Source organism: Chionomys nivalis, chromosome 8 (genome assembly GCF_950005125.1).
Source record: "Chionomys nivalis chromosome 8, mChiNiv1.1, whole genome shotgun sequence".
Taxonomy (NCBI): Eukaryota; Metazoa; Chordata; class Mammalia; order Rodentia; family Cricetidae; genus Chionomys; species Chionomys nivalis.
The window spans coordinates 92651524-92668290 of NC_080093.1; the positions used below are offsets into that span (position 1 = coordinate 92651524).

At 43.1% G+C, this 16767-nt stretch overlaps 1 protein-coding gene across 2 annotated transcripts in view; it reads left to right on the forward strand.

Moving 5' to 3' along the window:
• LOC130879082 (tripartite motif-containing protein 30A-like) overlaps positions 1-15216 on the forward strand; it is a 61587-nt gene extending 46371 nt beyond the window's left edge. The window contains exons 1-8 of one of the 2 annotated variants that reach the window (XM_057777093.1): positions 1987-2106; positions 6737-7219; positions 7895-7990; positions 8613-8843; positions 11697-11719; positions 13508-13608; positions 13882-13908; positions 14155-15216. In XM_057777093.1, coding sequence (XP_057633076.1) covers positions 6800-7219; positions 7895-7990; positions 8613-8843; positions 11697-11719; positions 13508-13608; positions 13882-13908; positions 14155-14753 — 1497 coding nt within the window. In that variant the 5' untranslated portion in view covers positions 1987-2106; positions 6737-6799 and the 3' untranslated portion in view covers positions 14754-15216. Of the gene's footprint in view, positions 1-1986; positions 2107-6736; positions 7220-7894; positions 7991-8612; positions 8844-11696; positions 11720-13507; positions 13609-13881; positions 13909-14154 lie in introns of those variants that run through there. The other variant, XM_057777092.1, reaches the window with a different exon arrangement.
• The last annotated feature ends 1551 nt before the right edge of the window (positions 15217-16767 follow it).

Here is a 16767-nt window from a genome sequence, read left to right on the forward strand (position 1 = left end):
TGAAGTGCAAAGACCAAATTAAAACAACAGCAAAAGTCCATGGGCTTAGCACTGGGGTGGGTGAGGGAGTTAAATCTCAGCAAGAGGTCAGGCTGGAGTGCACTGTAAGACCCCGTCTCTAAAAATAAGAATAGAAAGAGGAGGAGGCGACAGGTATGTTAAACAACTCAGACTACGCTGTCTTATCTGCTGTCACTCCGTATGTCATAATTTAGTAGATCTAAGAATGTAAGGAACACATGAGATAGGTGTGCAAAAGTGGGGGTGAGACTGACAATAGGGATGGCTTGTTTCCCTGATACAGCATTTCTGTTTTGAGATAATTCTCATATATCTCAGGCTGACCTGGCATCAAAGTCCCCTATTATTGAGAATGGTCTCTAAGCTCCTGATCTTCCTGCTGCCAGCTCAAAAGCAGTGGAATCCTGTAACATGAAGGGGCCTGCTGGCTGGGGTATCTGTCCCGCCCAGTACCCCACAGACAGTAATCCCCAAAGAAAGTCACACAGAGTCTACATTAGGTTATAAACTGATTGGCCCATTAGCTCAGGCTAATTATTAGCTCTTGTAGCTTATATTAACCCATTGTTCTTTTCTATGCTAGGCACATGGCTCAGTACCTTTCTCAGCCAGGTAGATTACATCTTGCTTCTCGGAGGTCTGGACAGGAATCGGAGCAATGGGCTTCCTCCTTCCCAGAATGCTCCTGTTCTCATCGCACTGCCACTACTACATGTCTGGTTGACCCGCCTATACTTCCTGTCTGGCCAATCAGCGTTTATTTAAAACATGATTGACAGAATACAGACAATTCTCCCGCACCAGAATCCAGTGGTGGTTTGAATAAGAATGTCCTCCATAGGCTCATATCTTTGAATACTCAATTTCCAGTTATTGGGTCTGTTTGGGATAAATTGGAAGGTGTGGCAGTATTGGAGTATATGTGACGTGCATGTGAGCTCTGAGATTTCAATACATTCTGGGCATTTCAGTGTCTCTCTGTCTCTAGCTCAGGTTTGTGTCTCAAGTGTGACCTCTCACCTCCTGCCCCAGAACCATGCCTCCCTGTCTGCTGCCATGCTCCCCACTGTGGTGGCCATGACCTCTAACCCTTTGAAACTGCAAGCCCCAAATCAAGCACTGTCCCTATAAGGTGCCTCCGTCGTGACATTTGTCACAGAAACAGAAGTGTGACTAACACAGACACATGTACATGTCAGCACACCTGGGTGTGTACAGTGCTCAGGATCCACCCCAGGACTCTACCCTGCTAGGCACCCACTGTGCCAACTCAACCGCATCCCCAACTCTACACATGATAAGCTTCTAATTCAGGGGATGCTGAAGCAATAGCAAGTGTCTCTAATAGAAACCCTACCTCAAAGGAGGACCTGCTGAGACATTCTGGGGAGGGATTCCTAGAAGGGAAGTAAGGGGAGGGATTCCTAGAAGGTAAGTAATGAATGTATCAGATCAGCACTGGGAAGAGGCCCTGCTCTGGGCAAGAACAGAACACCTAATCTGCAGGACAACCCTGGGCAGCTGGAGAGCCCCTGCAGCTTGCTAGTTTCACTGCTGTGAGTGTGGGAAGTGTCTCTGCAGGGCTCTGCATGGGGCTCCTCCCATCCTGTCCCTGCTGGGTGGGAATCTTGATTGTGAGCAGCTGCCCTGAACTGCAGCTTCCTCCATGACAAAGGCTTTCTTTCCATAGGGGCTGATTTCCAGGGAATCAAGACATTTTTAGTTGATTGTAACATGAGCCTGAACATTAACCTGACAACTTCCTGTAGCACTGTGTCTTAAGTTTGGGGAAGGCAGAGTTGACATAGGGGAACTGACTTCCTCTGATGGTAAAACCCCAGATACCAATGTGCTAGCATCCCATTGGCTGGTAGCTATTAGTTTCTATTTCTCAGTTTCAGCCCTAAAAGTCTTAAGTTTCATTTCTCTTCTGGCTCAGCGGACATCAGACTTAGTGACGGAGTCCTCAGGACACTGTGGTCTCCATTTGCTCCTCTCCACAGATCCAGGATCTCTTGGTTGGTGTCTGAAGGTCTGAGAGCAAATCTAGAGGGCAGAATTTGGAAGAAAACACTCTTTGTTCTGGTGAGTTTAATTTGAAACTGATAAGGGCCAGGAAGGAAGAACTGCTGGATCCTTGCTGAGTGCTGGGGTGGGGGACAGAGGGAGATGTGGCCTTGGCAAAGAAAATTTTCTAATTGCACAGTTTGAGTAAAGCCAGAGTGGTGTCTGAATGTGGAGTTGAAGGTTCTCGCTGTGTAATAGTGCATTTACTGATGGTTCTATGTTATCCATCCCTTTGCTTCTTTCTGGAGCCTTTTGTACATTTACTTGTACTGTTTAAACCTCAAGTCTGTAGAGAATTCCTAATGTTACTTAAAGGTCATTACCCTTGCCTGCCATTTCCTTGCTGCATGTCTGCATGACTAAATGAAATTCAGACTAGTAATTCCTGCTACAAAGAAAGATGATGCAGAAAAATCAAAACTCCAAGGCATCCCTTGGGATCCAATAGATAATGTCTTTAAAAAGAAGAAGAAAGAGAAGTAGAAGAAGAAGGAGGAGGAGCAGGAGGAGGAGGAGGAAAGAGAAAAACAAGGAAAGAAAGAAAGAAAGAAAGAAAGAAAGAAAGAAAGAAAGAAAGAAAGAAAGAAGCAAAGAAAGAAAGCCCCAAATGGTTTTCTTGATTATCATGGTGCGGTTATGGGTAGGGAGGCACTTTCAAGTTTGTGCTAGGCACAGGATTTGATTCCAAGTAAAGAAACAGAGGAGGTGACAGGGGAAGAAAGAGACAGTGTGTGAGAATACAGGAATCCCACACTTACTGAAGTCAGAGCCTTTCATTTCATTTGGGACATGGTACCCTTATATAGCCCAGGCTAACCTCATCTAACAGACATGTGCTACCCCGTAGACACTGGGGTTACAGGTGAACACTGCAACCCCAGGACATTTCTGCCTTTCAAGGAACAGCACAAGCTCCTGACTGATTTTAATGCTATAAAGACTGAAAGATGTCTGCTGATAGGAAGATCCTGAGAGCCACGAAAAGACAGGGAACAGAGAATCCCAGCTCCACCCAAGCTAATCTAGATATCAGAGGACATGGGCCAGGTCTCCTGTGTCCAGGTTGACTTGGAGGACTGTCATGAACCCATTCCCTTTTATAGAAGGAGTGGCGGGCTGCCTCCTCACCTGGCTCCCAGCCACCTGGCTAGTTTATGCCCCGAAATAACAACACCAAATTGTATTCTTTTAAACACTGCTTGGCCCATTAGCTCTAGCCTGCTACCGGCTGACACTCACATCGTGATTAACCCATTTCTATGAATGTGTGTAGCACCACGAGCTGGTGGCTTACCGGGAAGATCTAACCTGCATTCAACTCAGAGAGGAAAGCTATGGTGTCTGCCGCACTGCCTTCTAACTCCCAGCATTCTGTTCTCTTTTCCCTGCCACCTACGTTGTGACCTATCAGGCCAAGCAGTTTTCTTTATTAATTAACCAATGAAAGTAACACATGGGCAGAAGACCCACCTATATCACTCTTTCCCTTTGCTCTCCCATGCTCTTCATCAGTTGTGGACCTCTCCCGCCTGATCTTAGTCATCGACTCTCTTTACTGCCATATGTTATGAGATATTACAATGCACACATTAGAGTTCTCCAGGTTATAAACTCACCAGCATATAGTGAATAGACATTAAGTTGTTCCAGAAGATGCTACATTGTAAATGAGTCCTGGGACAATTTGTTTACCCAGCCTATTTGGAAAAAGAACCATTTTTTATATGATATCAGTACTTTGAAGATTCATCAAAAAAAATGCTTTTACCTGCAACTTGACAGGCCATGGCTGGTTGACATCCATGGGAGGCCTGCCTTTGATGAACATAATGGGAGAAGGAGCTGATGGGAGGGTGGAAGGGAAGAGCTTGGGAGTAGGACTAGGAGGAGAGGAGGGAGGGGAAACTGTGGTCAGGATGTAAACACAATAAAAAAATGAATAAATAAAAAAAGTGTTTTACGTGTTACTGTGGGGGCCAGCCATGGTAAGCTAAGTATGGGCAGGTCACCCAAAGGAAGTTCTTTACTTCCAACCACTATCACCTGCCAGAGTAGAACTCTGACCATCCATAAATTTAATAGGAAGCCTGAGTCTCAGTAGTTTACCCTAAAGCAATGCCTGTTTGCAAGAGGAACCTCAAGCTGAGATTACCCAACCACTGCCCAAGAACAGACCACTCAAAACTGTAGATAGGATCACCTTCCAGCACACATTCACAAAGACAACCCTAGACAAATGTTATCCAGAGGTCCTGAATCTCAGAGACCATGTCAACCCCAACTTACTACTATAAAAACTCAATTCTAATTGAGCTTGGGGCTCTCCGTTTATTCCAATTCGTCGGACATGCAGAGAGATTGAGTTTGCAGACTTTATTAAAATAAATGCTCTTTGCTTTTACATATGGGACTCTTGGTTTTCTTGTTGGCTTTTGTGGGGACTTTGCGGATTTAGCATAACAATACAGAGCTCAAATTCACCAGGAAAAGACCGCAGACTAAACTTAAATAATAATTACATGAATTTATTAATTACTCCTAGTAGGCCAACAACAGCCTAAAGGACAAATCAAAGGCTTGTTACACAGAAGAGGCTGGAGGAGGGGTGTTTTCAGGTGGGCAGCCAATTATCTCATTTGTGTGGAATGTGTAGCTGAGTGAGACACTGCTTGTACTCCCTCAGCTGTGAGGAGCTCTCTCACACAGCAGTAAGTGGGTTCCTGAAGCCAGAGGAAGCAGTTACTTCTCTCATAGCACCTTTACTATTTGGGGAGGGTAGCAAGGAGTGAGAGTAACCAAGAGCTTCTTTTTAGGATTATAGAATGGACGTGTACACAGAATGAAGTTTTCCCTATCTGTCACATACCCCAACCACAAAACAAACAATCTGTCTGTAGCCATATCGTTTGAACTGAACGAACCTAGTTTTTTTTTTTACTTAGTGCCTTTTTTCAAAAAAGATAAATTTTGCTGGAATTGGGGAGCATTTGGAGGATGATACAGAAACCTACTGCAATGGAAACATCATAAATATATTAAGAAATCCTAATGAGGTCCCGTACTAATGGAGAATATGAAGTCCCAACAGGCAATCGCTTGCCATCAAACAAGGATTCCAGTGGTGGGACCTCATTGTATTCAATAGAATTGTTGGCCAAGGGGATCACACGGAAGACCCCAAACAACCGAAACTTTTGAAAGGAGTGTAGTGGATTTGATTTGTATTTTAATAATTAAAGCTTGCCTGAAAATCAGAGAGTAAAACAGCCCCACTGGTCAGCCTTACAGTCAAAGCAACAACGATACACACCTTTAATCACAGTAGCCACACTAGTTTGCCATAGAAACCAGGCAGTAGTTGTGCTTGCCAGTAAACCCAGAATTAAAGAGGATTATAAAACAAGAGGTGATAGCTCAGACTCAGGCTCATCCTGAGATCCCTGAAGGCAGGATCACCATTTAGGACTGAGGTAGAGGTAAGAGCCAGTCACTGGGTGTTTTGCTTTTCTGATCTTCTAACTGAACCTCAATATTTGTATCTGAGTTTTTATTAATCATGCTTTATAAGACAAAGGGTTGCCCTCTAGAAAAGGACAGTGGACTCTCCTTGCCTAGGAGCACACCACACAGAATTCACTGAACATGAAGAATTTGAGCTGGTGCCAACATGGAGCCTTCACCTCTATATCTAGTCTCTCTGGTGAAGGAAGGTCCTCTGCAGGCTACCAAAAGAAATGCAAACACCAACCAAGTCACAAAGCCTTCACCTACAGTCTGTCCTGCTTGTGAGATATGCTAGCACAGCGGTGGCACAGAACTGGTGGCAGTAGCCAACCAAGGTTGGATTCGACTTAAGGCCTGCACCAAAGGAATGAACCCGTAACAGACATTGTGTGGGCGACCAAGAACCAGAGACTACATAGTCCAGAACCCTAGGGTAAATTCGAAACTCTACTGGCAAAAAAAAAAAAAAAAAAAAAAAAGGAAAACCACAAAACAAGTAAACAATGTTTCATTTTGCTTTGAATCGTGTATTTGTAGGTCTCCCTGCGTGTATACACATTTGAAAGGATGGTTGGGGTGTTCACAGCTGCTGGATTCCTGAATTTATAGGAAGCTATGTGCTACATTATGTGAGTGCCAGGCACTGATCTAGGATCTTCTACAGAGTAATAAACACTCTTAAACAATAAGAAAAATCGTTGCCTATGTGCATCAGGAGATGGACTGTGTACACACCACGTCATCACCAGGCTCTCTGGTAAGAGACTGGTAAGGAGAGGATCAGAGTCTCACACTGACTGGTGCTGATGAAGGAGGAAGATGAAGGACAGCAGGGGAGACATGAGTTGTTTGATGCGTGTAACACTGAAGATGTGATTTTGTCCTGGGAAAGAAAACGAAAGGTAGAAGGTTGGACCCACGAGGCCATTGGAAGGAAGCACGATCTTCCTGATCTTCAGTAAAAGGAAATAACAATCCTATTTCTGACCTTTGTGACATCATGTTCCTTGTGCCACGTCACTGAACTTCTCTCCGAATCTCTTTCTTTTGTTCTTTTCCCTTATCATCGAGGGCATTCATGGATCTCTACACGGTTCAGTGCTGAGTTTCCCTTTCTCACTTGTCCTCCTTCTCATCATCCCAGTCACACAGGTACCTGAGCAGAAGTGTCAGGAGTACAAACAGCAGACTCAGCATCACATCAACAATGGCCTCATCAGTCCTGGGGATGGTCAAGGAGGAGGTGACCTGTCCTATCTGTCTAGAGCTTCTGAAAGAACCTGTGAGTGCCGATTGTGACCACATCTTCTGCCGAGCCTGCATCACTCTGAACTATGAGTCCAGCAAAGTCAAAGAAGGGGAGGGCATCTGCCCTGTGTGCCGAGTTAGTTACCTGTTTGGAAATCTGAGGCTTAATCGACATGTAGCCAACATAGTGGAGAAGCTCAAGGAGTTCAAGTCCAGCCCAGAGGAGGAGCAGAAGGTGAATGTCTGTGAACTTCATGGAGAAAAACTCCAGCTCTTCTGTGAGAAGGACATGGTGGCCATCTGCTGGCTTTGTGAGAGATCTCAGGAGCACCGTGGTCACCAAACAGCTCTCATTGAAGAGGTGGCCAATAAGTACAAGGTAGGAAGTGGGAGGGTGTGGGACACAGAGCAGGACACAGTAACAGATGGGAAGTCTCCACTTCATGTAGATTTTTTTTAATGTTCATGTCAGGTTCATTCATACAATCTAAAATTCAGTCTAGTAACTATCAACAGTGGGACTAGTAAATGCATGGCATACGGCAGTGAGGAGAGTGCATGTGTGGCCTGTGTAGTGTCACATGACTCAATTCCAGAACTCTGACTGCTGATGAATTTGAGGGTATGGAGGTCTATAGAGGAGTTCCAGGAAAGCCAGGGCTACATAATAAGATTCAGGTTGAAAAATAAATTACAGGGCCAGTTGTGGGACTTGGGATGGATATATGTTTGTAGGAAAGACCAGGAGAGCTAACAAAATTTTCCCAGTTTTCTAATGCCAGAATCAAAGTGACAGGTGTGTACTTGGTGGGATGTTTGACTGAGAGAAATTTCTGTGTCTGTCTATATAGGGATGAGTGTGTGTAAATGCGAGAATGAATTGAGCTGGAGACTGAAAATTTACCTACCTTATGTGCATAAATCATGGCACAAGATATTAAAAAGAGAACAGTCTTAGACTTCTTATCTTTCAAGAGGATTTCTTGTCCTTTGCCTAGGAGCAGCTGTCCTACTAAGCACACAGCTTGACTCTGCTACAATTCCTCTCCCACAGCGGATGCTCCAGGCTGCCCTGGAGATGCAGATGGATAATGAGGAAAGATGTGACCAGTGGGAAGATGACCTTCAAAAGGAGAGAACTTTCTGGAAGGCAAGTGGAGACCCTACCTCCTAAGAGAGTTAGCCTAATGCCTGGAAGAAACAGGGGCAAGAAACTCCCTGGCTTTTCATTCCCTGGAGGCTGATGGGGACAAGAGGCCTTGATTAGTCCTCTCTGTCTGTTCCCTTGGAGCTGGGGCTGCACAGAGAGTGCATCACAGCTGAGCCTGGCTGTGTGAGGAGCTGACAGCATGGTTGGGGCCTGGTAAGAATGGCACTGAGTCCTGGGACTTGCTCCTGTGGTGCTTTCTGGAACGGTGACTGTTGGGAAGAAGCTTCAGAATAGTCACAGTTCTATTCTTGGGGTTAGCTTCTGTCAGGGGTTCAGAGGTAGAATCAAAGGTATCGCAGGCAGGAACAGAGTTTGGACAGCTCTATGAAAACTGAGTCACACCCAGGTACCCACTTTGACTCAGGTGGCCTTGGCAAAGGTGACCTAAGATCTTTGTTTTGGAATGTCATGAACAGACACAGAAAGAAGACAGATGCCTTCCCAAGACTGCCTTCCCTTCCCAAGCTCAGTTCCTGTGAAAACTCCCCATCAGAACAGTGGATTTCTGTCTTCCAGCCCCATTAGGCAATCTAAATTTGTTTCTCTTTTCTTATACCTGAAGAACCAAATACAGAGTGAGGCAAAAAACATTCAGAAGGAGTTTAAAGGACTGCGGGAATGCCTGGACTCCAAGGAGAAGAATGAGCTGCAGAAGCTGAAGCAAGAGTGGGAAGACATTCAGGACATCCTAGAAGATTCACAAAATGATCTGGTGAAGCAGAGGGATTCAGTGAGAGATCTCATCTCAGATCTGGAGTATCAGTTGGAGTACTCAACCATAGAGATGCTGCAGGTAAGACTGCATGCAGAAAGAGCCAACATCTGAGATTCAGAACACCTGGAAGTCATTTCCTTCCCTCTATGCTGCTGTGATCTCCCTGGTGAGGACAGTAGGGCTCTCTGGACCCTACCTGAACTCTTTTCCTGAACCAGTTTTAGAGGCTGGGGAATCACTGCAAGCATGGATGACAATAGGAAGTTGCATGTTTTTGTTAATCAAGTACAGTACAGTAGCAGAACCATGTAGAGATGATCTGTTGCATCATGGGTAGTTACTCCCCTGTGGTAATGTGACCATGCGTGATCATATCCGACAGTCATTAGTCACTTTATCTGAATTTGAAATTACTGGAAATGGTTTCTCTCCTTGGATGTTTGGAGAGTTTCTCCCCACTGCCCTGATTCAATGGTCTGGTCAATGGAGGGGAGTTGCTATACAAGACCTCAGAGAGTTTTCCTTCCTCTGTCTTTTAGTTTCTGAGATGAAAGGTACCTTCTTTATCCTAACAGGTATAAAGTTTGTATTGTATTTTATCTCTATCACACTTTTAAACCATTTAAACCAAAGGCATTTTCTGGTGATGAATATCTCTGTAAGAATTTGTTTCTTTTGTCTCAATTGTCTAATCTTGGTAGTTCTAGGAAAATTTCATGCTCCTTTAATTTCTTGGTTTGCATCATGTTGATTTAATTATTATCGAGGACATTCATATACCACCTATATTAGATGGAATTAGACATATTTCGCTAAACTAAGCTAGTTCACATAGGTAGTAACTACAGCCACCATATTCTACAAGCCTGAAATTGTATCTCTTGATCAAAGAATCAGCCTACCATTCTCTGCCTCCAGCCCCTGATGATCCAAATCCTAATCCTTACTCTTGTGAGATCAGTTTTTGGACATGACAATTATTTAAATACGATAACTTCGGGTTTTCTTTTTTATTTTACCCAAATGGTTTAGTATAACATAAATGCTCTGAGTGCAGACAGCCAAGTTACCACAAATGGCAATACTTGCTTTGAATGTCTAATATTTTAACCTCGATGTTTATCATATCATATTTTTTCCATTCCTCTGGTTGTAGTTTTCCAGTGGACTCTATTTTATCTGCTATGATAATGACTCAGTGAACGTGAGCATACAGATGTCTCAGTGAGGACAAGTTTAAACATCAGTTTTCAACTATAACTATAATTCTAGTTCTCTCAGAATTCTTTTTACTATGGATCCACTTGTTGGTTTACATTATATAAAATACCTGGCCAAGCATCTACTGCCTGTGATCCCAGGACTTGAGAGCTTCTCATACACAGAAACAAAAACATGAGAAGAACATAACTTTGAAAATAAGATATAAGCTTACCAAACTGAAGCCAGGTGTCCTGGCTCACTCCTTTAATCCCTCAAGTTAGAACGCGGAAGCAAATGAAGGTAGATGGGTTCTAGGCCATCCTGGTCTACATAGTGAGTTCCAGGCCAGCAGGGTTCCATAGTGAAAAACAAACGTGGTCAAGGTGGACAGAGGAAGAGACTACAGAAAGTACAGCTGTAAATGGAAAATACATAGTCCACTGCTAATCTAAAGGCCCAGGGATCATTGCAGAAGGAGGGCGGAAAACATGCAAGAGCGCGAGGTGGTGGAGGATACAAGAGAAACAGCGTCTTCTGGACACAGCTTAGCCGCAGCACATATGACCTGGGATTGGCTGTGACACCAGACCCAAGACCTGTGGAAGCCTAAAATATACCCAAGGAGCTCCTCGTAATAGTTATCTGTAAGGGGAAAGATCATATATCTCGAAGAATTTAACTTTAGTTAAATCTACTAATATCTAGTGGAATCCGCACATGTGAGAACACTTGCATAGTGTTAGGTCTCATTCTGCGGAAGAAGGACTCACAGAGCTGCATACTAAATATAGCAAAGTGGACCTGGTGGGTCGGGCCTTGATATCAGTCCCATATAAAAGAGCCAAGTTAATATTGGAAAGCAGAAAAGGGATTAATGTGACTACATTTGGAAGATGTACAAAAAGATTTTTAAAAAAAAAAAAAAAAAAAAAAAAACCAACTGTCCGTTTTCATTTCTACATGAGTAGCACTTTTCAAAGCATGCTCCTGTCCATCATTCTCCCATCATTATCTGGTACAGACTCAGACCTTATGTATTCTGGCAAGTAACAAAAACAGCGTGAAATCTTTTAGGAGGTCAGCTCTCCATCTGGCTAGCGGTGCTTTCCTTCTCCCAGTGTGAGATTTCTGGAGAAATTCCACTTTTAGAGGGGGTCATTGTTTCAAAGGTTTGTCAAATTGAGAGGCACACATGTCTCTTTAGATTGACTTCTTTTCTTGCCAGGAAAACTTCAGAGAAAGAAGAAAAAGGGAAAGAGAGATATGGTTAGCTGGACCTAAGTATCAAACAATCTAAGCTTCTGGCCCTTGAGGCTTCTTCATTATTAACATATTGAATTGTGTCTAAATGAATGAAATAATTTGAATATAAGTTTCTAAGACATGTTAGTAGCAAGGATGGTGATAGATAGCTGACATGGAACTTGGAAAAGAGACGTGTGTTTATATGTTTAGTTGTATGCACAGCAAAACCTATGTATGTTATCAAACTATCATTGGTTCATCTTTGGTCTCCAAATTCTTATTGTATGAGACAGAAAATATTGTACCAGTATACATATAAAGCAATTAATGAACCTAGCATCGTTTTTATTTCATGTCTTGGAGAACTTTTGGTGACAGATTTGATTCTCTTTGACTTTGTCTCTGTACCCAGTGAGAGTGTGAACAGGATTTGCAAGAACATGCAGAACATGTTAGTGACTGTGTTTTCTCCCTTCTCTCTAGGGTGTGAATCATGTCCTAACAAGGTATGTGTGGGCTGACATGGAAGAATAGCCCTGTTGTGTGATGAGAATGATTTAGTATCTGACTAGAATAAATCTATCTTGGGCTTGAGGGAATTTAAACAAAGTGTTATTCTGAAGTTCCAGTAAGAAGGAGGAGGATGTAGGGAAAGACAGGCTCTGGCTGTTTTGTAACTACTGGGCACAGATTTGATTCTCTTTTAGGGGTCTGGGAAAGAAGAGTTACAGAGTTAGTCTCAGCAGTGGAAGAGGCAAATGGAGCCACAGGAGATTTCAGACTCCTTGTGGTTCCATCATTCTGTCCGCGCTCTGTGCTTGTCTCTGGCTCTGTCTGCAGCTCACAGGTACTTGATTCACAGATTCATCCTAGATAGGGTATGTCGTCCTTGTCTGCAAGGCTCACAGAATTGTATGCTGGTAAAATTCCTGTAGATCTGTGTGTTTCGCGTGAGGATAGGAAAGTGAGTACAACTGCTCCGTGTAACCACACACTTCAGAAGACTGGAAAGCTGTGCCCTTGTGTGTAAAGAGTCTCACCCTGGCTGTCAGAAGCAACTCATGTTCTTGCGTCCAAAGTCCTGATCTCCAAAATAGCACCAAGAGACAAAATTGATGGAAAAGAAGAAGGGGAGGGAGTATAGTGCCAGGCAAAATAAAGAGGGCTTGGAGAATTCCAAACCAGTACTGCATAGATACAGACCAAAGCCCTCCAAAATGACATAGTTACACACTTGGGGTTGGCTCAAGCCATAAAAAGTTGCAGTATTGATTCTCAGCATGAGGACATCTGGTTTTGTTTGTCTATTTCTGATTGTCTTTACCCTGTGGGGTCAGGTGTTGCTGGGCTCTGATTGGCTTCTCCCTATGGCTGGGACTGAGGCCAGACTCTAAGGTCAGGCTACAACTAAGGACAGGTAAGGGGCAGGCAGATAAATCTTACTGACTGACAGGGACTGCCTCATGCTGAGGTCTGGATATTGAATGCCAGCATTAGTTTGATATTTCAGTCTTCTTTTCAAAAACTGTCATCTCTTAAAAAGGAACCTGAAGATTCAGAAGATGGCCAAGAGTGTCCAGATTGACAAAAGTGTTTGAAGTACTGGCTTTCTCCAGTGGGTTCTCCACACTCCATGACTCTATTACCCAGGAGCAGCTTCTGTACCCTGACTTTAGTTTGTCCTGAAAAACACAAATTTACTTATTTATTTATCTATCTATCTATTTATTTATTTATTTATTTATTGGTATCCCTCTGTCTGTTTGGTTGTTGGTCTTTTTTGCTGTTGTTGCTGTTGTTTTTCTGACAGGGTTTCTCTGTGTAGCCTTAATGGACATGGAACTCACTCTATAGTCCAAGCTAGCCTTGATGTCAGAGATCTACCTGCCTCTGCATCCCGAGTAAAGGGATTGAAGGCTTCTAACTCCATGCCCAGCCCACATAAGTTTTTTTAGTCACCTAAGTTTGATTTGTTTTGAAATTCACTAATTCATCATGTCTTAAAAATCTAGAATGAAGGATACAAGTTCAGAGAGCAAGTATTTGGTTGTACAAGTGAGGAGCTCTGCTCCAGAGAAGTAAGGCTTTCCCAACATCCCATAGCAAGTAAGCAGGAGGGGTCATGACTGTATCTCTCATGTCTGCAGAGTTAGTATCTACCCTCTCTCCCCCTTCTCAGAATTCTCAGGAGAGCTCCAGGACCTCTATAGTCAGAATAATAGGGAGTGGTAGGGAGTCCATGGTGGTCAGAGGTCACACTGTCTGAGATGTGGATATCAATCTTTTGTCTAAAGGAGTGAGAATTTAAGACTAAAACAGCCAAAAATGGTCCCAAGTAAACAGAGAAAGACCTTCCGAGCTCCGGATCTGAAGGGCATGCTGCAAGTGTTTCAAGGTGAGAGCAGCTACATTCTGTGGTTACCTGGGGGATGCTAGGGGTGGCTGGGGCTGCACTCTCTGGATAGAGACTGATGTCTCTGATCATGGGTAGAGAAACTGAGAAGAGCAGATAGTGTGTCCCAGTGATGTCATCATATATAATGGAAAGCATCATTCATCCTGTCCTATATCACTGTTTCCAGATCTTCCCCCACTCTGCAGAGCACATTGACTTTAATGTTCTGATTCCCTTGCTTGCATTTAATGCTGTGCATTTTCATTATTTCAGGGCACCGGGAAGCCCAGCTCCACTGGGGTAAGGAGAAATCACACCATCAGCCTCTCTCATCTTGGTATCTTTCAGAGTTTATTTCTCTACTAATACTTACGTTTTATGTTACTGCTCCCAATATGCACAGCAATCTGCCTCTCTTTGACTTTAAAAATGGCTCTACCAAATTCCTTCTCACTTTCTTCTTAGGCCTCTGCTACTCAAATCACAAATAAGGCAGTACCTTGTTTCTCATGTGACTCTTAATTTATATGTTTTATTTTTCTGCAGTTCACGTGACCCTGCGTCAACTCAACAAGAAAAACATAGTCATTAACGTGGACAAAAGACAAATACGACATAGAAGTGGTTATAGAAGAAATTTTCAAATTTCTGAGTCCTATGATTTAGGTGTCCTGGGGTTTCCTGCTATCCACTCAGGGAAACATTACTGGGAAGTAGATGTGTCTAGATGTGATGCCTGGCTCCTGGGAATAAATGATGGAGTATGTGAGAAACCCAAGCTTCCTTCAATGAATCAACAGGGCGTCAAAGCCGAATATAATTCTGATGTTAACCAACATGTAAATTATCAGCCCAAATGTGGCTACTGGGTTATAGGGATGACGAACAGGTCTGTATATAACGCCTTTGAAGAGTGTTCTGTCACCCACAATGCCAGTGTCTTGCTCCTCTCTCTGTCTCCTCCTCCCACTCGTGTTGGAGTTTTCCTGGACTGTGAAGCTTGCACTCTCTCATTTTATGATGTTTCCAACCATGGAGCTCTCATCTATAGATTCTATGAACCGAACTTTCCTACTGTGGTGTTTCCATATTTTAATCCTATGGGATGTTCAGAGCCATTGACAGTCTGTGGGCCACCCTCCTAAGCCCTCCCTATATTTGCACAGTGTCCCCATATCTGATGTATCTCATAATCCTAAGCTCTGTGGGATCATTTTAACTTTTTTTTTCTGTCTTTGCTTGCAGGGAACCATCAAACTGCCTTGGCCTAGCTTCCTTGAGAGGCATGAGTCATAGGTTTTTCGTGTTAGAGTCCGTGGCTCTGGGGTACACTGGGCCTTACAGTACCCAAGAGATGAATGCACTCACTCAGGAATGAAACATTCAGGTTATATTGCATTCTCTGTTTGTTCCCCCTAATAGTCAAGGAAGCATGCAAATTTGACAGGACAATAGGTATTAGACATTAATCTTTGGTACCCTGTATAACCTGCCATCTTCATTGTTTTCTGTAAAGCAAACTGCATTGATCCTGGCAGTTGCCACTATGATCTGTTTCTGATAAAGTTATAAAAGTCTGATTGCTCTCAATTAAATTGTCACAGCCTTTATCTTGCTGTGGTTCCTCAATCTGAGTCTGTTTCCGTTCCTTGAGGCGATATCAGGTGACCTTGCCCTAGTGAGTGAGCACTGGCACTCCCATTTGGTCTTTCTGTTTTAATAACCTTCTCTTCTCAATGCAAACCAGTATGGATTCTTTTCCTTGATCCAATTGCTTGTCTGTTTACAAGGCAACAATAATTCAGCATTTCCCAAATTCCCAAAGACAATGTCTGTTCCTCACAAGGTGAGGTAAGACCTCTGCTAACCCATACTTTCTGTTTTATAGTGCCACAGATGAAAGCCAGGGCCTTTTGCATGCTGAGGAGGTGCTCTGCCCCTGAACCACTTGTCTTAGCTCTGCCAAGTCTCCACAACCCCAGTCCTCTGTCACTGACAGAAAATACTGATATGGGATGTACTTCTGCATATGTCTTACTATTATTGCTAATGAATAGGGATGATTTGGCTTATGGCAGGACAGAATATAGTATAGACAGGATAGAGGATATATATATATATATATATATATAAAGAGAGAGAGAGAGAGAGAAGGTAAAGTCAGAGAGATTCCATGAAGCTGCCAAAGAATAGAAATGCCCTGAACCTTACCCAGAGAGCCACAGCCTCATGGTGATACACAGATTAATAGAAATATATTAATTTATGAAGTAAGAGTTAGTTAATTAGAAGCCTGAGCTAATAGACCAAGCAATGTTGTAATTACTATAGCTTCTGTGTGATTATTCTGGTTGGGGCGGCCAGGAACAAACAAGAAGCTTCCAACTACAAAGTTCCTCTCCAGCTCTTCTATTAGTTTTGAAAATTACATGTAGGTGTCTCTTTAGCCTAGGAATGAGCCCTTAGTTGTAGGTCACTTTAACCACATTGCTGTGCTTCATCAAAACTTAAGAAGGAAATATCTCTAATAGTAAGCACTGTGGGACAATGTTTTTACCCTGTAAAAATTTGTTTCTTGTACTTGTGTAATAAATACTGGTCGCCCCATAGCCAGGCAGGAAGTAGAGGCAGGGCAACAAGAATGCTGGGAAGAGGGAAGTGCAGTCTGCAGTCGTAACCCAGCCTCAGAGGAAGTAAAAAGTGACTGCCTAATCAAAAAAGGTCCCAAGCCATGTGGCTAACTCAGATAAGAATTATGGGCTAGTGTAAGTTATAAGAATTAGTTAAGAAGAAGCCTGAACTAATGGGCCAATCAGTTTATAACTTATGTAGACATCTGTGTGATTCTTTGGGACTTAATGGCTGCAGGACCAAGTGGGACAAAAAAACTTTAGTCATGACGCTAAGATTGTGTTCAGAGTACCTGGGTTCTAATCCTGCCACTCCACATAGAAGTGTAACCCTGAATAGTAACCTGAAATGCCTATGCTTTATGGGATTCTTGTTTTTGTTTGTTTTTTGTTATTATTTGTTGTTTTTTAAATTTTTCTATATGAGTATACACATACTATAAGTCAGTGTGAGAAAATAAATCTGGATGTGTTAGAAGGTTCTGATGGTAAAAGCATCATCCTCCAAGCCCAGTGACCTGAGGTCCAT